Source organism: Bactrocera tryoni, chromosome 1, assembly GCF_016617805.1.
Source record: "Bactrocera tryoni isolate S06 chromosome 1, CSIRO_BtryS06_freeze2, whole genome shotgun sequence".
In the NCBI taxonomy this organism is placed as follows: Eukaryota; Metazoa; Arthropoda; class Insecta; order Diptera; family Tephritidae; genus Bactrocera; species Bactrocera tryoni.
This window is the reverse complement of record NC_052499.1, coordinates 6,346,063-6,369,539: the sequence shown is the minus strand read 5'-3', so window position 1 is coordinate 6,369,539 and position 23,477 is coordinate 6,346,063. Positions and strand designations below refer to the sequence as shown.

Here is a 23,477-nt window from a genome sequence, read left to right as displayed (position 1 = left end):
CGCGCATACTTGTGCCGCCGACACGAATGACACACATTTCGATTTCATGTTGGGCCGAGAGTTTTTCAACATTTTCTTGCAATTGTGCGCGCACCGTGATGTGGCACGCGAGGTGTGGCATTTGCTGCTATTGCTCTATGGCTTGATAAGCGTCTTGCTGATGAGTAAGCATGTAGGTAACAACGCAAATGTTATTTTGAAATTGTAGATAAAAGTGAAACAATTGTGGTTGTTGCATGTTCTGGAATGCAGTGTGCTGAATTCCAGAAAAAGTGTTAATTATAAATGTACGGGGGTAATCCAATAACACAAGTTTACGGTCATTTTGCGATTTTGATGTTAGAGGTTAGATCTTGCTAATTCTGGTTTCTGGTTTCTGATTTTTTGTGTTGTAACCACTTACTAAAATCACAAATAGTAAATAATAGCTCTACGTGATGGAACTTTTTTAAACTCAAATTCGTAATCAGGACACCTCAAGTACTAAACAGATCTCTTAGCACATCAGTCGCAAATTTTTCGTTCAGATTTGTTGAGTGTAATTATGTAATCTGCAATAGAAATACGCAAATTTTTGAAAATTATATCCCACTTTTTTGACATGCCTGAAGAATACGTTTTTCGGAGAATACAGTCGTACATAGCATCACAGCGCGCTTTCCTTCCCAAAAATAAAAATCGAAACACGTACCAATATTGCTCTGTTTCCATTTTTGGAAATTTTGGGGACACGACCTTAGTCCGATTAGGCTGGTTTTTATTGCTTCTGCGATTTTCTGCTGACAATTTCATTCACATTCTTGAGGCGACGTAACGACTATATGACTGCTGCACTATTTTTGATTCTAATGATATGATGATTAACTTTTCTGAAGTTCCTTGTTCACTGGCAGTAAATTTCTTGGAATCCAATTTCGAAACAGCGTCCACATTATTACTTAACTTTTAGATACGTGATATCTCAGTTATTATAGCCTTTTTATGGCACAAAGAACTCACACGGAGACATCTTCAAATAACATAATTATACAAAACACATTTAAGACTTTGCGAAGCCGACCTCTCGATCGCGTTGTTAATTAAATTCCTGGTATGAGCAAATACGCATTAACTGATCTATTAGAGCCTTAAATTGTACATAAAGATCAGATCTTTGCTAAAGGAAAAAAGTAGTAAAAAATCAAGCTTCAGAGTTTGTAGCACAAGAAAGACAATGCTTTTTTAATTCTACTAATGGTTATTACATATAACCTCTAGAAATACATTCCAGGCAATAAAATCTTCGAAAGAAATCATAAGAAGCTGCTTGTCACAACTTTTTTTTTACTCGAAAAGTGATACTTTTTCGAATACAGTTGGTCAAAACTCACTGGATCTCTTTGCAGAGCGATCATTTCCACGAAGATCTTTAAACATTTCTAAAGTGTTTTATAAGTTCCAATAGCGGATCTCTTTGCAGAACGATCCGTTCTAAGAGGATCTTTAAAACTTCTAAAGCGTTCTCATAAGTTCCGATAGGGTCAATCCGCATACACTTTCTTCCCAATCTAAATGATTTGTTCAAATTTGAAAGTCTCGTGGTATTCCTTTTGAAGACAGATAAGTTCCAGTTCCAAGTTCTTATAAATCACGATCGATGATCGATTGATCGATGTTGCAAAGAGAAGTTATCTAAATTATACATACTTTCTTCAACAATTTCGTGCGCTTCATTAATTTTCACCAAGTTTTTCACAAAACATAATTATTGGGTACTACTTTCTTTAACTTTCGAACGCACTTAAAATTACAAGAGAAATAAGTAAATAAACGGGCAAGAGTTTTTACAAATTCTCCGCCCCTTGCATTTACATTTGTCATACGTCAGCCATAAGTATGTGTGTGTATGTAATGCCTTAATGCGTGATTAAGCTTTGTAAACACACACATATACATACAAACATACATATAAGCACATATATATCAATTATCGATGTTTTGAGTTATGTGCCAGTGACTTTCACCCGAAAATGTCATTCGATCCAACGCAGAAGACACAACACGCACCAAGCGACGGACGGACAAGCCAACTTGACAGCGACTAGTGAGGAGAAGGGAGAGCGCGAGAACAACCGAGCAACTTGTTGCTTTGCGACACCGTCATCAGTGAAACCATAAAATTGTTGCCCATCAATAAAACTACACAAAAATCAAATGTTGCAATTACACAAAAAAAAAACAACAACACATGAGAAAGTATTTATATGTACATATGTAGTGAGTGTGAAAAGAAAGCAAAATGTAAATAATATAGAAATTGATAATGACAGTCCGGATCGCTAACAGCTGCACGCACTTCAGTGTTAACGGTAAAGTGGGTGGACACGTAATGCATTGGGTGGACAATAGATAATGTGTATGTCATGCTGTTCGGTTGTTGTTGTTGCTTGTGTGCATTTGAAGAGTGTTCGGTTTGACTTTTAATTTCATGTGCTCAGTTATATGAGAATCTGTGACTATGTAGTTTTGTCTCTCAGTTTTAGGGTTTTCAAAGTCGGATAGCATTCTTAGTGTTGTTAGTTATAGAGCGACAATCAGGTTATAATTGATTACAGGGAGCTGTCTGGCTGAAATCTAAATTTCCATAAATTTTAATAAATTTTCTCCAATGCAGAAAAATATGAGAGAGCAGTGCGGGTATCTCTCTCCCTAAAATAAGTTTAAAGGTTTCTATCCATCAAATATAATTTCAATAAAATGTAAGAGTAATCTTCGCGGTTAATCAGTTTAACCTTTTTCTAACGGTAATTGTAGAATCTTTGCGATAGTCCAAGGAGTAGACATCAAGAGCAATTATTGGCCTTGGTGCACAAGAAATATGATTCTGCCTGGAAAGGAGGCAAATTTTACCCAACTATCAGGTATTCAAGGGATCTTATTGTTATTATAACTTTTCTCAGGCTGCATCAGATTGTGGTTAGCTTGTTTATACCGCTAGTTCAATCTTAGAGTTTAACCTCAATTTCCTTATAATTTATTTTTTGAAGCTTAATCAGCTCTTTAACTATTAGGTCTACAACTTTGCTTCCGCTGTTTTAAAATAGATGTCTCTAGGGTCAAGCACTGGTCGATTAAAATGTTGTAATTGTTGTAGTACTCCATCATAATTATTTTTGTGTGTTATGAGAAAGTTTAGTTTCAAGTTTGGCTTGGAACTTTTTCTCTATAATCTTCACGTATTCACAGTCCCGCCTAAAGTTATGCAATGGAAATGCTAATAGTAGGTAAGTATAGACTAAAGAAACTGTCTTCCCATTTTTTTAAGGGGAATGAAGTTAAAATGGACCTGCTGAAGCACTCATTCGTATCAACCGTTATTAGAAGTTATTCATACTCACTGTAAAAGCTCATTGGGTAACTTATTATATATCACGTATACTATTATTTTCTTAGCTTCTTCAGCAGTGTTTGCCTACACAAATATCACGTTTACTATGTTGTTCAGATGCAGCTGCAATATTAAATACAACAACAGTAATAACAAAGCGTTTAATTGACGGGTATACAATTGAAGCGCCAAGCGGCCAACACTTGCACCACCGCAGCGAGTCTCAATAATTATATAGTAATGGCTTGAGCTGAGCGTGAGAAAAAACAACAAAAGCAACAACAACAACAATTATATCATGCAACAGCATACATAAGTGTGAAATTAGCCATCAGACGCGACAGCCAAGCAATTGAGAGTGGAAATGTTGTGATGGCTTCGCTGGCGATGACCGCTTGCTGCCTGCATTTTGCTCCTAGTTCGTTTTCTGTTGCTTTTTAGTTGCTCGCTGCCACAGTCCCTTTTATTAAAATGCACTCTACTGACACAGTGTATCAGATCTGTATTGATACAGATATTATTAGAAAAATTATCGAAAGGCGAATACAGCTTGTTTCCACAGCAGAATTGTTCATTTAACCAGAACAAACTAATATTCCAAACCGCCCGGGATTGGAAATGCTTTGTGGCGGACAACTTGTTACCTCAACTCGGTGACTAGTTTTCGAAAAATAAAAAATCTCACTATTAAACAGTGTTGTATTCCACAATAGGATGCTTCTTTTCTCTAAAAATTGAAAATATGATTGGTGCCACGTTGTGCGGCATGTAGGGCCGCATTGCATGTAAAAATGTACTTTTGGACTAAATGTCAGCGGTGATTGATTGTTGTACTGACTAATTATGTTTATTGTTGTATTTGTAAAAAAATGTAAAATGTACAATATAAAAATATTTCTTGTATGTAAGTATGTTGCATGTGTCGTAAGTATTTCTTTTTACCACTTTTTGTATACCACTATGTTTGCGTGTGCTTTTAACACGCTAACACGCTTAAAATGTTACTAATGTTGTTTTTGTATTTTCTATGCTCACTGGTATTTAAACAATTTGCTTGGTGAAGGTGTCACATGAAAAGTTCACCGTGACGTATACGCAACCTTCATTAAATGCCACGTTATGTGCAACATTATTGTACCTTCTGTTGTGCTTGTTGTTGTTGCACTTCTGTACCAGCAGTTACAGTCGGTTACCTCTGGTAATTGTTAAGCGCTTGTTTCGAGCTTCTCAAGCCGGCGGCATGAAATTTCCGATTACTTGAGTAGTTGCCTACTGCAACACGATACTTTGAAGTATACTCTGACCAATGATAATAATTAGCTTTGGACTCACGCTTAGTGGGTTAGCTGACCTGCTCACATACAAAATTTCATACATATGTATGTATAAAGGGCAAAAGCAGTACACACATGCTGTGGGTGCTCTTAAATGACAAAGAAAAGTGCAGGTCCGAGAGAAAAATTGGAAAGAAAACATTTAAAATTTTGAACAAATTTAAAAAATGCATGTAGGAACCAAGAAGGAGGGGGGTGGGTAGGTCATCCTAGCAAAGACAGCATTTTTTATGAATAGAATGTATGCATATAGTGATGAAAGACTTTATTCTTCTTTACTAGAGCGCAGATACCGCTTACGCGATTACACTCGTAGCTTACAATAGCGTGCCAGTCGTTTCTTCTTTTCGCTATTTGGCGCCAATTCGAGATACCAAGTGCAGCCAGGCCTTTCTCCACCTGATATCTCCAACGGATTGGAGGTCTTTCTCTTCCTCTACTTCCGCCGGTGGGTACTGCGTCGAATACCTTCAGAGCTGGAGTGTTCTCTTCCATCTGGACCTAGCCAGCGCGTTGAAGAACAATGTCAATGTCGTCGTATATTTCGTACAGCTCATCGTTCCATCGACTATGGTATTCGCCGTTGCCAAAGCGCAAAGCAATATAAATCGTCCGCAGAACCTTTCTCTCAAAACTCGTAACGTCGACTTATCAGATGTTGTCATCGTCCATGCTTCTGCACCTTATAGCAGGTAATAATGAGTGACTTATAGAGTTTGATCTTTCGTCGAGAGAGAACTTTACTTTTGAATTGCCTACTCAGTCCGAAGTAGCAGCTATTGGCAAGAGCGATGTTGTTATTGGTGTTGATGCTGGTTCCAAGATAGGCGAAATTATCTACGACTTCAAAGTTATGACTGTCAACAGAGATGTGCAAGCCAAGTCGCGAATGCGACGACTGTTTGTTTGATGACAGGAGATACATACATCGGCGTATGCTAGCAGCTGTACACTCTTATAGAAGAATGTACCTTCTCTATTTAGCTCTGTAGTTCGTATTATTTTCTCAAGCAATAGATTGAAGAGGTCACACGATATAGCGAGCCGCTTATTTCAAGACCGACGCCTGCTCGCAGCCGCACCACTGGTGAACAGACTTAAGCGAACTAGTAAACCGAATAAGTCAGAGTGTCTCCGCTGAAGCTTCCTCTCTTTTAGCCGCGATCCCAGGCTCCACCCACAGGTAGACAACCTACCGCATCTTTCGCAAGGGTTCCTCACGTTTTCAGGGTGTGCGGAAAGGGCGCAAGAATAAGAATTGGATATAGCCTTACGACTGTAACTGCTTACCTAGGAGTATGACTCCACTACACTTTTACTTCAAAGACTTTCGGTCCTTCTATTTGGTTTAATGTTCCCAATGAAAATGTTTTTAGTGTCTGACTTTCAAAAAAAGGGTCTATCAAGGGGTTTTCTATACGTTCTGAAATATCTCCCAATATCACACAAAAGTTTTTAGTGTGGCTAAGAGATTAAATGGATTCGTAACTGTCCCCACTCAAGCCGTCATTACTGCCTTCACTTAGAACTAATTGAATTCTAACGCTTTCGATTACGAACCGATTACGAATTGCACCAAGTATGCAATGTGGTCCAATTATAGAAAAAAGCCTTTGCTATTTTTAAAAATCGGCTTAATTATTTTACGTTATTTAACCACCATGTATTAAATACATGTAAACTTTTGTGTAACAACAAATTAGCAGTATTGTTTACAATCCTTAGGAGCCTAACCAACAGAAACAGTGGAAACACAAATAACTACCTTCAGTCAACAAAACAGACATCAAGGTAAACATTTAGGTATGTTTCTAACAATATAAACATCTGTAAGTTAACTGGTGTCAATCGATACAAAAACAAAAATGAGTGCACAGTTCACGCCGGTGTCATCGTGACATTGTCTGTTGCAACAATTTGCTGTTGCCGCAATTACTACCTAAATACTTACATAAGTATGTATTTGTTTTGTAGAAGCTTCAATCGGTAATCGTTGCAAACATATATTCCCTGTAGGAACTAAATTGGTTAGAGTTCCTAGTCGGAAAGATGTTTAACTCTATTTCAGTTGCTTTTCCAGTTAAAAAACGACTAACTCATCACCATATTTAGATCCGATAACTATGACATAGATACTGCTGCTATAAACACTAAACGATCAAATCCACGTCCTTGTGTAGAAAACTTTTTTATTTTATGAGATATCTTCATGAAATTTGGCATGTTTTTTTGCAACTCTATGATAATCTCCGAACATATTTTCAAGATCAGATCACTATAACATTTAGCTGTCATACAAACTGACCGATCATAATTAAGTTCTTGTATGGACATTTCTTTATTAATGAAAGGTATTCTAGCTCCGGTGCAGTCGAAGTTAACGTTTTCTCTTGTTTTACAATAGATTTTGATTTTCCAATCCTAATAGTTGGAAAAAAAAAATAAGTCGCATTTCATACTCAATATCGGAAAGTACTTAGTATCCTTTCATTCTCAGTATCCTAGTTATCCCCTCAAACTTTTATATTATAATTGATTGTTCCCATGGTATAGTAAGTTCGCACCACTCTCCTTTTTCTACAGGGCATTAAATATACCATCGTTGATGTGAGCAGTTAACGTTCATGCAACGTGGTTACCTCAAATGTGCCATTAATCTCATCGGGCAATTTTATGTGATGACAAAGCAATTTACCACTTAACTTGACTCGCCTCAACTTGACTCGACGACTTAACATGGCTTTGCCTCAACGCGACTCTGGACTTGCAATGTTTATTGCTTGGGCGTCTGTTAGTTTGTTTCGCGTTTGTTGGATCTTCGGTGGGACTTTTGTGCTAGTCGCTACCGCGCTCCACCATCCGTCGGCCGCCAAATGGGCGCATGAGTTGCATTTAATTGCATGTTTTTGCTTTTAATTTCACTTTGTGGCAGCCACTTACTCGCTGTTGCTTATACCGAGTACATAGTTATGCATAGGTGGCATGCAACTAGCCATACTCAAAGATGCATACAGAGTGGATGTGTGCAGCTCATCGGTGGCTAGAAAAAGTGTGAAAAAGGTGCAATGACATGACACTTTTCCTGTCGCTTATTATTAGCTACAGTTTTTCTTTAATTTTGTGTTACACAGATTTGTTGTAAATATGTGAGTGGACATACGTACATACATATATACTTGTCATCCATTTATACTCATATTGAAGTTAATAAGTGCTTTTGTTTTCTACAAATTGCTCTGATCTTTCTTCTATTAGTTTTACTGCCTTTTACTGGGTCTTTATTGTCATTTCTGAAACAGATTTGTTTTCATTTTCGATATTTGGAGTAATTAGAAATGTGTCAATGACAGTGACCTTTGCTTCTTGCTTACTTGAATTTATATCAATCGAACGTTAGCATGTGATGAAGGTAATTTTTGAATGGCGTTTTTGCCATGGCTTAAGGGGTTCATATGCATTTACTCGAGCAATAAACGATCTATTTTAATAATATATCAAACTTTTGTGGAATTTTCAAATCAACATATTCAAAACTTGGCCCTTCCGGCGTCATTTCCGGCTTCATTTTCGGCAGTCCCTCAAAAAAAAAAGGTGCCTTAACGTTTACTACAGAACTTCCTAAAGTATCATCAAAAGTAAAAAAAAAAACATTATCCCATCAACGTAAAACTTTTCTGGTTTTTCGGCGGAAAACGGCGACAGGTAATTTTCTCAGGCTTTCTCTTGAATCCAACTTTACTCCATTAAGGGAGTTCTGCATTGACCGAAACAAATGGAAGTCCGATGGTGCAAGGTCAGGGCTATATGGTGGATGCATCAATACTCCCAGCCAAGATCTCCCAGTTTTTGCCGAGTCATCAAAGATGTGTGTGGTCTAGCGTTGCCCTGATGGAGGACGAAGCCCTTTCTGTTGATCAGTTCTGGCCTTTTTTTCGACTGCTTGCTTCAAGCTCATCAGTTGTTGACATTAAAATGTAAAATCAATCGTTCGACCAGGCTGGAGCAGCTCTTAATGTGTGATTCCTTTCCAATCCCACCAAACACTCAGCATAACCTTTCGAGGCGTTAATCCTGGTTTTGCGACCATTTGTTGAGCTTCACCACGCTTGGACCATGATCTTTTTCGCACATTATTGTCGTATTTGATCTACTTTTCGTCTCCAGTTGCCACTCACTTCAGAAATGGTTCGATTTCATTTCGTTTCAGCAAAGAATTGCAGATGTTAATTCGGTTCATTAAATTTTTCACAGACATTTCATATGGTACCCGGTCATCGAGCTTCTTTTTGTAGCCAGCCTTTTTTAAGTGGTTCAAAACCGTTTGATGAGGAATGTTAAGTTCCTTAGCGATGTCATGGCTGCTTATGCGGCGGTCCTGGTCAATCTTTTCCATACTTTTTCAAAGATAGGCCGACCAGAGCGAGTTGCATCTTTCACGTCGAAATTTCCAGTACGGGAGCGAGCGAACCATTAATGTGCTACACGAACTGATACAGCATCGGCTCCGTAAACTTTACAAATTTCGTTGGTGGCTTGCGTGGCATTCTTTTCGTTTTTATACTCTCGCAACAAAGTTGCTAAGGAGAGTATTATAGTTTTGTTCACATAACGGTTGTTTGTAAGTCCTAAAACTAAAAGAGTCAGATATAGGGTTATATATACCAAAGTGATCAGGGCGACGAGTAGAGTCGAAATCCGGATGTCTGTCTGTCCGTCCGTCTGTCCGTCCGTCTGTCCGTCCGTCCGTGCAAGCTGTAACTTGAGTAAAAATTGAGATATCATGATGAAACTTGGTACACGTATTCCTTGGCTCCATAAGAAGGTTAAGTTCGAAGATGGGCAAAATCGGTCCACTGCCACGCCCACAAAATGGCGGAAACCGAAAACCTATAAAGTGTCATAACTAAGCCATAAATAAAGATATTAAAGTGAAATTTGGCACAAAGGATCGCATTAGGGAGGGACATATTTGGAAGTAATTTTTTTGGAAAAGTGGGCGTGGCCCCGCCCCCTACTAAGTTTTTTGTGCATATCTCGGAAACTATTATAGCTATGTCAACCAAACTCTACAGAGTCGTTTTCTTCAGGTATTTCCATATACAGTTCAAAAATGGAAGAAATCGGATAATAACCACGCCCACCTCTCATACAAAGGTTATGTTCAAAATCACTAAAAGTGCGTTAACCGACTAACAAAAAACGTCAGAAAGACTAAATTTTACGGAAGAAGTGGCAGAAGGAAGCTGCACCCAGGCTTTTTTTAAAAATTGAAAATGGGCGTGGCGCCGCCCACTTATGGACCAAAAACCATATCTCAGGAACTACTTAACCGATTTCAATGAAATTCGGTATATAATGTTTTCTTAACACCCTGATGACATGTAACGAAATATGGCTGAAATCGGTTCACAACCACGCCTTCTTCCAATATAAAGCTATTTTGAATTCCATCTGATGCCTTCTTTGTATAATACGAGTATAAACATTAGGGACCAATGATGATAGCGGAATAAAACTTTACAAAAATACGGTATTTGAAAAATATGTAAATGACGTATTATGAAATCTCGATTATCACTTTACCATGCGAGAGTATAAAATGTTCGGTGACACCCGAACTTAGCCCTTCCTTACTTGTTATACAAAAATTTTAAAATATAAAATTATAAATATATTTCTTTATTAGTTTCAGTTATTTTTGAACAGCTGTAACTTTTTTTTCAACTTCTCCGAATTTAATTTTTTTTGGTTAAATTAAGCTTGAAATCTCACTTTTCCAACACTATATGGTTTGAAACAATCTGATTGGTAGCACCGGAGATATACGACTACAACGACATCTATTGACAAAATACGAAAAGACTACCCAATATTTTATATAGATTTTCGATGGACTTGTCAAAGTTCTCAAAACTTTTTACGTACATATGTCTAAAAAAGAGTTTATGAAGTTTTGGTGAGCAATACCTGGGCAGAAGAACGTCAAAAAACCAAAAAAAGCTTTAAAAACAATTATTTTTTATGCACAAAACAAGGGTTAAGTAAGTCGTCTGCACCTCCTTTGTTGTGCTGCATAATTGTCCACTGTGTTGACAGCTCACAATCACTGCAGCAATGCAACCTACATTTACTTTCGTTTCGCGCGACGACAACACTGCCATGCTGGCTTCAGGTTCGAATCAAACCCAGCTGCAACAGCAAAACATGTTGCTTATAAACTAAAATTCGTATTTTTTCCATTTGTGTGTGGCTAAGTGTGAGCACGGATATATCATTTTCATTTCATACACAGCCAATAAGCATTTCTCGCTTTTACGCATCGTCAACGGCACGGTTCGGCGCGTTGCGCATGTTTAAGTCGAGCTTGCGCTAACAGACGGACGACGCCGGACATGTGAAGACACGGCAGAGCAACATTGAAAACGATACCAAACTAGCAACGAGTGTTCGACAATCATACTTATTGCTGGCACTTGCTGTGACGACTCCACAATTGTTGTGACTCAACGAGCGGTTGTTGCTGCTGTTGTAAGTAAGCTCAAGAAGGAAAGTGTTGAAGACTCACCAACTCGCTGACTTGCGTTGATGGTGTTGACGATAATGACAATTTAGCTACCAACAACGACGAAGACAAACTTAATTGCAGTCGTCTTTGCGTTGGAGCTTCTGTTTATTTATTTATTGTTGTTGTAATTGGTTGATGTTCGTTCGTTTCGTTGTTGGTTGGTCGCTCGTTTAGTGGTGGTGGCTCATCAGTTACGCGGCACGGTGAAGAAATTTAGTTGCGCGCTGAACGCGAACGAAAACGATCGACGGTTAAACGGACGCGGATTCAATTAGGAAAAACAAAAAAATAACACACAAAAAAGAAAGCAAAACTAAACGAAACGAAGTGAATAAAAAAAGAAAATATAAAAATTATAAAACAAAACAGTTATAGATGCAACAAGCGCAAGCGTTGATTAGCGCAAATGGACTTTTAATGTCTACGCATACAATGAACGCAGAAGTGGCAGACAGGCACTGATATCACGAGTACGCCGCTTTTTTCAGATGTCAATAGCCGACAGGCGCCAGCTTGACATTTTCCAAGCGAATAAGTGAAAGAGTATAGTAAAAGTAAAAGTGAAAAAGTGTTGCGCCTGCACACCAAGGAACTGCAACTGAAAGCAAGTAATAATGTGCAAATAATCGCCCCTTACGCTTGAACTCCTGTCGTGCGATTTTCTATAACTTGAACTGTAAGACCCTTATCCGTAAACCCTACTTAAAGAACAAGATATGGATAAACCACATACCGATACGGCAATACCCCCAAAACCTGGCTCGCCTACCGCTTCCCATGCTTCATCCGTCGCTTCAATTGGCAGCGGTCACAAGACGCATGGTGTGCAGAAGTTCTGTTCAAAAATCCGCCATAAAATCGAAGATAATATAGCGCCGCGTCTGACAGGTAAACTCTACAAATCGCAGAAGCATTCCATATCGATGAGCTCGCTCAGTATTGGGGACTCAACTAGCGGCAAGTATACGAACATCAGTAAACAGTCGACTTTGCCTTCCCTTCCTCCAAGGACGGAACAACAGCAAACAGGTACCACTTCTGCACACCGACGTCTCACCGGCATGTTGAAGCATCAACGCCAACGCATCACAAAATCAACGAAGACGCTCAGTAAGCGTGAAATTTCAGCGCCCATCGGTGAGGTTACGACTAATTCGGGCATAATTTGTCCAGCACTACTTGAAAAGGGTGGTTTGGTGGACGGTGGTCACGCGCAGGACCTTAGAACGCTTGCTGGTTCACCCACTGATAGTGCTGGCTATGTGGATAGCGATGAAGAATATCAGCAGTTAAGCTTGAATTTGACGAAACAATCGTTGGAAGATGAAATCTTCGAGGAGCTCGAGAAGGCCGCACACGATGAAACGAAATTAAATGCGGTTTTAAAGAACTTTGATCGTCTAATAATCGACTACAATGAGAATCCAACTGTAAGCGCAGTGCCAGAGACAGGGCCACGTGTGGAATGCGATGTAGCGGTGGTGGAGGCGGCAGCCGCAGCGCAACTAGAGCTTTTGGCACTAGAGCCGCCAGTTGCTTTCGCCGATAATGGGGCCGAGAAGCGGAGTGAAGCGAATGTATTAGTGGACAAGGTGGGTCTGCTTGAGCCCGTTGCTGAAAAGAAAGAAGTTGAGCCAAATGTAAAACTTGATGAAACATTCGCTGATTCTATTGAAACTAAGGTAGACGCAGTTGAAGTGTCGACTATGCTGGAAACTACTAAACAGTCTGAGGTGAACAAAAGCCCACTCTTAATGCAATATTCAACCACAAGGCAGGAGTCCAAAGATTTATATCCTGCTAAAGATATGAAGGATGCCACAGCTGAGAGCAGTGGCGCAGCTACGAACAGCGCAGCTACGAACAGCGCCGACAACTCATTAAGAACGACATCCATCAATGGAAACAGCGTTTGCAGCACCACTGTCGCTGCGCAAGTTACTGAGGATCCCATAACACCACCACAACCGCCTGTGCGTCCCACGCGCTTGGAAAAATCCAAGTCATCCCTGGCTCTGCCCAGACGCAATGTCTATCAGTCTCCAGACACTCCGACGCTACGCAATATACGTTATGCGTTAGCTACGCGTGTACGCTCCAAATCCGTGTGGGAGTTAACACCCACCACGGCAGCGGCTGCGACCAATAGCAAAATTCCGGTTTTTATAGCATTACCGTTACAAAAACGTAGTAAAAGCTTCTGCAGCGCTTCCTTAACGGAAATGATTGGCAAGCAGAAGCTGGTTGATAACAAGAATTTAACAGCTGTGAAGCATGTTGTGACTCAAAAAAGTAAAGATTCCACAGTTACGTCAACCAACCAAAGACGTCAACTGACTAAGGACGCCCGTTCTGCATCCGCGCTTTCGTTGTCAAGTAAATCACGTTCGCGCTCGCTTTCTACAAATCGTACACAGCAGCCGTTGCAGTCAACACCACAATTGCCAACGCAAAACCAACCGATATCTGGTCAACGTACCAAGCGCAAGTCATTGTCTGGAGAAAAGTTGACGCGCAGCAATTCACGCCTACAAATGGAGAGAACCAAATCTTCAATTGGCTTTAACTCCAGCGCATTTGGCACAAACGCGAGTCCAAGGCGTACACCCTCCAGCAGCAGCTTGAACAGCAGTCAGAGCAGTGGAAGTGTGTCGCGTGTCGCCAACGGTAGCACAACGGCGGCACGCAAGATGCAGCGTAGTCGCGATGAGCTATTGGACAAGTGCCTGGAGAAGGGTCATGAAATTTTACGCAAAGTGGAATCGATAAACACGAAAGTTAGCGTGCGTAAGACACCAATTGCGACGACACTCAAGTCGAATGCCGGCAAAGCAACGGCTGCGAAGGCGCCGACAACCGGGCAAACCAAACGTGCTGCTACAACGTCGGCGACAGCCGCGTTGGCTAGCGCACGTACGAAAGTGAAAACAGCTGCCAGCGGCAGTGCAGCGTTGACAGGTAAAATTACGAAAGATGCGTGTGATGGCACTTTGCGCCGCACAACTACCAACAACACCGCTACCGCTCCTCCAGCGGTGACTTCCACGAAACAGTTGAAATATGCGAATGAGGAGAAAGTGCCGCAACCGCAGCTGGAGTTCTGCAAAATAATACCACCCGTATTGGGTGAGACATCCGATAAGCACACCGAATTATTGGTTAATGTGGTGCAGGCAAAGTTGAATGCGCCTACTGCCACACAACAGCTGTCGAAACAACAGCAGACAGTGGCTAGTAATACGCGAGAACAGCAAGCGTTTGAAATAGCAGACGCCTACAAACCAACGTTGCCTTCAAGTGCGCCCATCGAAAAGCTAATCAGCGCAGATACATCGCAACACAACAACGAATCAGACTCCGATGACTCAGGACACATTTCGAATGAGAATGATACAACCATTCACACCTTATCCACCTCCACCACCTCCAGCGTGAGCCTCTGTGAATCCGATATTATTGAGGAGGAGCGTTCCACATTCCAGGCAGTGTCGCCTGACAACAATGCATACAACTCCGATGCAACTCCGACCGCTATGCAAACGAAAACTACCAAAGTTTCGGAGCTCCTTCAGAAGTTCGAACAGCAATCACAAGCTTCTGCGCATATGACTTTCGGCAAGCCAGTCGTACGTGCGACTAACAGCAACCCTAGTAAGGTGTGCACTGCTACACGCGTCGCTCAACTCGAGGCCGTACAATGCATACAAACTCAAGTGGAGTTTTATCCGACCTACAGCAAAGAGGTAACTATCCGCCTGCTTTAGTGCAGCAATTGAATTCTGTGAAGCAAATTCCTGCAATGAAGCGCAGCAAACGAACGAAATTTTGTAATAACCGAATATTCCAACCAACAATCAAACACCCGCCACATCCTTTAACCCAACAGTAGTTAAGCTCTACTCTTCTGGTAAAATTGGTGCATTTAAATATTAAATATAAGTATATTTTTATATTTTTCTATATCGTTTTTGGTTTTGGCTAAGTAATGGTCCGAATCCTGTAGTTTTTGCATTCTTATTACTCTTAACTTTCTTACATAAATTTTTTTTGCTAAAGCATTTGTTAATCGCTATATGATATATAATATTTTATATTTGTATTTACTTTATAAGTAAACTGTCACAAATTATTGTTTCTTTTTTTTAATTTCTTTTGCTTTAATAAAATACTGTAATAAATAATAAACCGTAAATTGTTTTCTTTCACCTCCAACGTAGCTGCTCTTAGTTGTACTTTCTCTCAGTTTTCCCTCCTATTTCTGGATTATTAGTACTCGTAGTACAATATTGTAATATTTACTTGGTTATTAGTTGAAAATTCTATTGTTTTTATTCTATTTGTTCGTTTCACAAAAATCTCTTTAATATAATTTGTACCTGGTTTGTTTTATGGGTAGTCTTTTGGTTATTCTATTGGTAGTTTAGAGTAAATTTTTATAAAACCAACTACCAAAGTTCTCGTTATGGTTCCCTTAACTAGCGCAAATCCCTTTAATTCTCTTCCTATTTTATGAATACCCAATAAACTAGAAACAATTCGTCGTAACTCAACTAAAAATTTAGTTTTTTTATACATATATTACAAACAACTCTACAAATATATAAATTTAGCTTACACATAAATAAAATGATCTTGACTAAAGGCCTATCGCTTTCCGAGCATCTGTATTACATTTCTATTTGTCTGGATCTATTGTGCCCTCTCCTATATCACATATGGTTACCAAGGTCCAGTATCCTGAATAGTTCCAGGCGCAATCGATGCAAAAAGTTTTCGTGCGAAAGCTTTTATTTGTTTTTGTTTTGTTGTCCTTAGAGCGGCAGAAAGTCAAGTAGGCAATCATTTGTTAAATAAAAAATGTTCAATTCGTTTCGGTAACGTAGACCCATCATGAGAATTGCCTCAATTTTGGGAATGCAGTTTCAGAAAAATTAGAAATCTTTGAATCTTATATTTTCTCCAACCAGATTTTGATTCTTATCGCAAATTTCGCCTTCTCTGAAGAAAAATAACCAATTGAAGGTTTTCGAAAAAAATTCAAGATTACTTGGTCGCTTTCAGATCTATAGTATTAATAATGAGTGCTTCCTCGATCTTCTGTGAATTCTTCGATCTCAAAAATAAAAAAAAAAAACATAAAACTTGTTGGGTTGCTTAATCTGAGGACGTACGAGTATATAGAATGGGTCTCTTTCATCCCAAGCGGTAGTAAAGGTGCCGTTTACAGTTCATAGACCGCAAATGCTGATTAGAGGTACGCATAAGTGTTTTCTATAGTGGCCAGACCTCGATAGGTAATGTCAAACAACCGGAGGGTATTTCTGGAAAAAACCGTGCCACAGTGACCATCAATCGACAAGTGTCTTCTAAATTGTAACTGTTTCCATTTACATATGTATGTATGTATTTATTTGAAAAGCAAAGTACCATAATACGAAGTCCGTTCTACAACGGACCACTGGCACCAAAAATAAAATGACAACTTTTTTCCCGCTATTGCAAAAGGCTCGCTGAACAGCATAAAGCTTGCACACACATCGCCAAACAAAGCGTGATTTGCATTAGAAATCCACATATGACTTTGGACCTACCCTAACTCCGCAAGCTATTGCTACATAGTGCTCATCATAAAATCAAAACAACCCAAAAGTTTACGGTAAATGCATTGTTAATGACAAATTTGACAAATTGTATTGTTGCTGCTGTTGTTGGCTCATGCCACTCGCTTGAAATGCACACTGCAGCACCCAAAATGAATATTGTTTGACCTAATCGCTTACTTTTACCGCCGAATTTGTCGTAAAGCGGTAACCGTCGGTATGTGGGTGGGGTGGAGTAGAAAAAAAAACAGACAATAGTGTGTACATATGAACTTACAATGTGTATGTGAGTATACTTATACAAACATACGTTGTGCACTGCAATCGAAAACACTAAAACTGTTGTTTTTGTTGTCATTTTACAGCTATTGAGCCGCATTGTTTTAGCACAACATTGTTTGAGCTTGGCTTTAGACTGTCTACACTAGCTAACTTCTCTGTTTGTATGGTGTCTTTGTTGTTTTCTAGCTACTTTCATTACGCGCCGCTATGCGCATGCGCGACATGCGTTGATACGCCAGCGTATGCTTACACAGGTGTGCTGTGCGTTGTGTGATTTTTGCCACGATTGTCAGTGAGGCGGCTGCTTGTTTATGTTTTTTGTTTAGTGTTTTTATTGTATTAGCTGTTCTACGCTGACAACTTGTGAAGCAATTGAATTTTCACTAGCAAAGCGCTGGAAAAAATTGCTCAAAAACAAAGTAACTTTCATTTCATATCGCTTCATATCTTTATTAAAATGCTGTATATGCCCGCATAACACTCGTAAATGCGTTGTATCTATATGTGTATGTATGTGCATATGTATGCATAATTGTACGTGATATGCATTGTTTCAATTAGCATATCGACAATACAAGTGGCTGTGACCTGAAATCGAGCGTATTAAGCATATTGCCGCAATTTAGTTTCTAATTTGCTGATAAATTAATATTTTCTTTCTTTTAATTATTTTGTATATCCGCTCATGGAGGTAGATGACTGTGAAAGCATTAGAAAAGTGTTGTATTTCAGAGTGTTGTTTTTATTTTATTTTTATGATTTTAAAACTGAGGCGAATGTAAGGGTTTCAAATCTCAAAAATTTAAAGCATTTTGAGCTTTAATCACGTTCATGGGAAAATGTTGGTTGCTGTACGTTTTAAACCTCCTTTAATACACTACTGTTCTCTATAGTAAAACATCTGCAAATAATTCAGAAGAACTTCTTATATCATTAGACGATGTATGTAGCTTAAGGTCATGTAAGAATAATAACTTCATATATTTTCCAAGAAAATTAAGATCTTGAAAGGTCTTGAAAAGCGTTGTCTCCTTTTTTTTTCTTGTTACCATAATAACACCTTGGTGCGTTTTAGCGTCTTGGGATCGTATACAGCCTTCTACTAAAGTTTTTGGAACTTTTTCTATCTTTTGGCGCTTCTACTTGAGAGGAGAGTTTTTTAATCCAATATATGTACATATGTAAGTATAGCCTCAACTAGCCGATGGAGAAACATGGTTATATTGTTCATTACTTAGTGAAGCTGACCAATTGCTATACCAGTCTTTAAGGCAGAGTGCCAAAATGTAGGCAATGGTTCATTTACCATTATTTGTTTTTAATGATTTTTCGAACCCAGCAAATAGCTATAAATAAATTTTATTAAAATAAATGAATAAATTTGTAATATACATATATATATAAATTATATATATACATACTTTTCGTTGATATATAATAATATTATTTTTAATTTATATCTGAGTGTACACTATAAATATATATGATAATATATATGTAAATGTGTATCCACAAAAGGCGCCGCACTCTAAGCGATCTCGTAGTTGACACTACTCACCCAGCCACCTGCAATTTTGCTCTACATATTCTTGCACACATCCATATATACGTATATGTATACGAGTGTATAGTATCTTCCTTATTATCATCTTTTGTCTTGTCACGTTCCTCCATAGATGTTGCACTTGAAATCCTTCCCTAACTGATTACGAAATAACCATTCAAGCTCGGACCTGTGCGCGCTTGCTCGTATGGCCTCAAATAAAAATCGAGAAAAAACTATATTTTAATTCACAGTATTTTTTCTGCCTGAAAGCGCAACGGTACGTGACATGTGTGCAATCGGTGTTTACGCCTTTTGCTCTACTTCTACGCCGCTTTGATTATCTTGAGACGAATTTACTTGCTTACAAATATGGATTTGGATTACTTAGGCCAACATCATCGTCTACCCTTAACGTGTTTCCATTCTCTTTCACTTTTCATACCCTCGTGATCGCTACTGCCCTGTGATCTTTTCTGGAACCCGCATTTGTTTTGGTAATGCTGAGTGAAGACTTGCTTTAAGTTTGCCCACCACAGGTGTTCAAATTGGTTTTAGTTGCAGTTTCTCTTTTTGCTTCGTTTTGCTATATTTTATTCCATGTATTTCAAATTTGCTTCTTATGACGACATTGTGTCGTGTTATGAGGGTAAACTGTCTTTGTAAATTTGTAGCTCGCAGTAATGTAAGAAAACTTGCATTTTTGTCGTGACAAATGGTGGCTCTGGAACGTGTGCATAGTTTATTTAAGCCGGACGTAGTGCATGTATGTTTGACCTGTGGAGAAAAAAATAATTAAAAAATAATAATTAATGAGATATAGCACCTGGAGAAAAAAATAATTAAAAAATAATAATTAATGAGATATAGCACAAAACTACAAAAGAAAATCCCACCTTGTATGCTTAATGCAATTCTTCGCTTGGTTATTTTCGTGTATTTGGTATTTGTTCTTTGCTCTTAAAGCCAACGTGTTCATCGTATATAAATAAGGATTCTATGAAGTGTTCGTTCGTTTTCATCCTCAAAAGACCTTATGTTACAGTTGCATTAGATATTTGTCTGTAAATATGAATATGCCAAGTCTAGGCATTTAGTGCTTCTCTACTCAGTTCCAAAGCCATAATGAAAGATGTTAGACCAGAGGGCCCTTAAAGTTCATAAACTCGTGAACTCTTTTTTACTCAAAATTTCTTTAAAATTTTTTGGGGTATTCTGTGCTCGGCTGCAGCAAACGCTCATGGAAGACAAGCATCATAGATGAAGTAATCTGTTATTTTTTCAGCTAAATATGTACATACGATATGACACTGTAGTCTCTCAGCAGCTAAATATGCAAGTCTGGCCTTCACTAAACAGATTCTTCTTTCAAAGAATTCAACTTGCAATTAACGAAATCCGCCTGCTATCATCATTGCAATTCCAATTGGACTATTATAAATAATTGTATGATAATAAAGTCTCTGAAATGGCCAGATTTGACCCGTAGCAAGCAAAGCGATTGTAAATCAAACGGCGAATGAAAAGGAAAAGGAAAATGAATCTGCTTAAGTGGAAATAAATATTATAGGTTTCTCATAAAATGTCCATCCATCCGCAATAAAAAGTGCAGCAAGATTGTGCATAGAGGGCGTGAGCATGTATGGTGTACCGCTGCCAGCTTATGCGCCCTTTTATTATTAAACCATAAACAGGTTTCCGATTACACCGCCGGGGTAATGACATTCAACGATAGACAAGCGATAATTAATGCAAAACAAAGCAGAGCAGTGTGGTGGCATCCACGTAGGAGCCGCAAGGGAGTTGTCTTATAAATTTGCACTTTTCCCTTTAACTATTCTGCTGTAGTTGTTGTGCGTAGTTATGTCAAACATGTGTAATGCCTGCTGGTATCAGCGATAATAGCTTACTAGCTGACAATAAAATAGTCCATCTATCAGTAATACCATACATATTGCAAATACTTCTACTTGCAGACATACATATGTATGTGACGACAAGGGAAGTTGGTTGAATCAGTGATGTTTTGAAAAATAATAAAATTTTGATTGGAGAGCTGTTTTTGTCCCAAAACTGCTTATGCTCCCTTTTTTACGAGATCTGTGAAAGATCCTTCAGGCTACTCAATATAGACGTTGCTCTTAGTATTGTTTTTACAATAGCTCAAATCTCTTGCCGCCTAGGCATGCTTTCAGATTCGGCAAAATACCGTGCTCGAAACCATAGAATTTTTTAATTGATTTTTCTGGGAAAATCTGTCTTGCTTTTTTGTTTTATAACAATGTTGAAATTCTGCAGTGGTTTTAAGTAGATATGGCCGTTGCTCTTTTGCATCCTATATTTCGTCGTATCTCTACGAAAAACTTTAAACTTTTAAACCATTTTTTAGCGTCTTTTAATATAATAATAAGATAATATAGTTTTTTACAACACATGGATCCATTATTATGTAGAGATAAAGCAACAATCAAAATAGTGAACAGAGTTTAAGTGTTCAGATTCACTGACAGGGTTTGTCCCGAAAGTAATAGCACTGATTTTCTTCCGCTGCGACTGTACTTCGGACCGTGCGCGCAACCACTGGATTCGGTAGAAAAGACGTTCCTAGCTAATGAACGAGCGGCTGGTCAGTTGTCTCCGAGCAACTGGAGAGTCAGGACAAACAACGAAAATACAGCGTTCGTTAGAGCAGAGGTACGCGATTAAATTCTGTGTGAAACTTGGTAAATCTGCGACAGAGACGTTTGATATGATCAAGCAGGCTTAACCAGATGTCGACCATGAATTTGTTCCTCCTGGACAAACCGTCAACGCCGAGTTTTACTTGGAATACCTCAAGAGACTCAAAGGAAGGGTCAATCAGGTCCGACCAGACATCGCAACCGATGGGAAGTTGCATCACGACAACGTCCCGGCTCACAACACCTTTCTTGCGAACAGCTACCTAACCAAGGCCGGCATCCCAACGCTTCCTACAGCCCAGATGTGGCCCGCCCGGATTTTTTTTGTTTCCTTGCCTGAAAAGGCCGATGAAAGGCATACATTTTGACATTTTGAGGCATACACCTCGACTCTCAAGCCTATTCCGGAGATTGTCTTCCGTTACGCCTTCAATGCTTGGCGCGCTGGCAGCGTTGCATAAACGCAGAAGGAGGCCATTTTGAAAGTTTTTAAAGAATTGGAACGATTGGTTCAATCAATTTTTTTAAATGGACTCAGTCCTAGTACTTTCCGTACAAACCCTGTATTTAGAGTGATATTTCCGGTTACAAGTTATCGTCAAGATACGATATATTTATCTAAGAGAGGCTCAATATTAGTCTGCTTATGATTTTCCCACACATAGTATCACATTCGATTAATAGATCAGTTATTTCTGACGTACCGATCTGCTTTAGAGGAAATCATTATTCAATCACACACAAAAGTTGTTGGAAACACTTTTGGAGCATATAATTTCTACCTACTCTGGTTTCGGTTGACCTTTTTTGTTTTTTAAGTTCTGGCGGTAAAACCAGCCTATCCAAAAACACACACTTTAAGAAAAAGCCTTGATCTTGCAATGCACTTTCTTCTCTCACAAAGAGCAAAACTATAAAGTCAGAAAACGGAGGCCAGTGGAAATTAGCGAATAACAGTTTTTTTATTGTCAAAACCTTGAAGAATGGTGAATAGAACAAGTACCCGGCATAGTCCAATATAGATAGCATGTAAGCGGTTATACAACTTTATTTAGGTATTCAAATTCTCTTTTTGTATCGATTTCAAGTGAATAGTTTCACTGCTGGTTTCGTATGTAAGTCTCCTAACTACGCTTCTTTGTTCCCTTCTGCCTTTATTATTTACTAGACGTTTGCGCAGCAGAGATTGCAATAACTTATAATGCAGTGTAGAAACAGTAACTGAGAACTTGAAGTTGCAGCGTTGCATTTAGAGTTTCAAACCCATCATACTACCCTTGTAAAAGCTTAAATTTCCACTGAATCCGCACTGTTTGTTATTGCTGCACTTAAGATTATACAATTGGCTTTTGAGACACTACAACAAAATGTTAATAAATACATATGTAGATATGCATGCAAGTTGCTGAACTTCGCCATCACATCCTTATTTGTTATTATCGCAGCATCAACATAAAATCATCGCTTTAAGTCGTTATGTGGCGAGTAAGGCTCGTTGACTGCACTGACGATCGGGCGATCGATTGCTTAGCCGGTTGGCGGGTTGGTTGACTCGTTTATGTGCTTGCATGTATTTATGCCCTACGCGTTTATTACTTAATAACTCGTTGCATTTTCACTATAAATTTATTTTTTAATTATTTACATAAAACATGCGAGTATAGTATGTACATATGTATGTATGTGTATGTATATGGGTTTGTGAGTTTTAATGCCTGCCTTTGCGCCTTTCGCGCTGCCTTTGATGATAAATGCGGATTTGTCGTTTAGGGCTTCTTCAAATCTATTGTTAGTTAACTATGTGCGTACACACGTGCAACACACACATATATATGTATACAAATATACGACACACATGCTTATATATGCATATATAGACACTTATAATTTTTATTAATTCGCAGGTATTTTAATTACACGATTGTTTGGCTTTCCATTTGTATGTGTTGCTTTTGTTGTTTTAATTTCCTGCTCTTTCGTATAAATTTTGATTGGCATTTGAGTGTTTCGCGTATAATGAGCGCAGATACATATTTATTTGTGGCCACTTTGGTCTTACAGTTTGATCGACCCATCGATCAAATCCGGCCAACTTTCTCATGCCG

At 38.8% G+C, this 23,477-nt stretch overlaps 2 protein-coding genes across 5 annotated transcripts in view; both read left to right on the top strand.

Moving 5' to 3' along the window:
• Positions 1–23,477, top strand: part of LOC120782671 (unconventional myosin-XVIIIa) — a 126,856-nt gene that overhangs the window by 69,851 nt on the left and 33,528 nt on the right. The window lies entirely within an intron of this gene.
• On the top strand, positions 11,317–15,329 carry LOC120782672. Its single transcript, XM_040115060.1, has one exon. It carries the CDS (start codon positions 11,983–11,985, stop codon positions 15,028–15,030), a length of 3,048 nt encoding a protein of 1,015 aa, XP_039970994.1. The 5' UTR covers positions 11,317–11,982; the 3' UTR covers positions 15,031–15,329.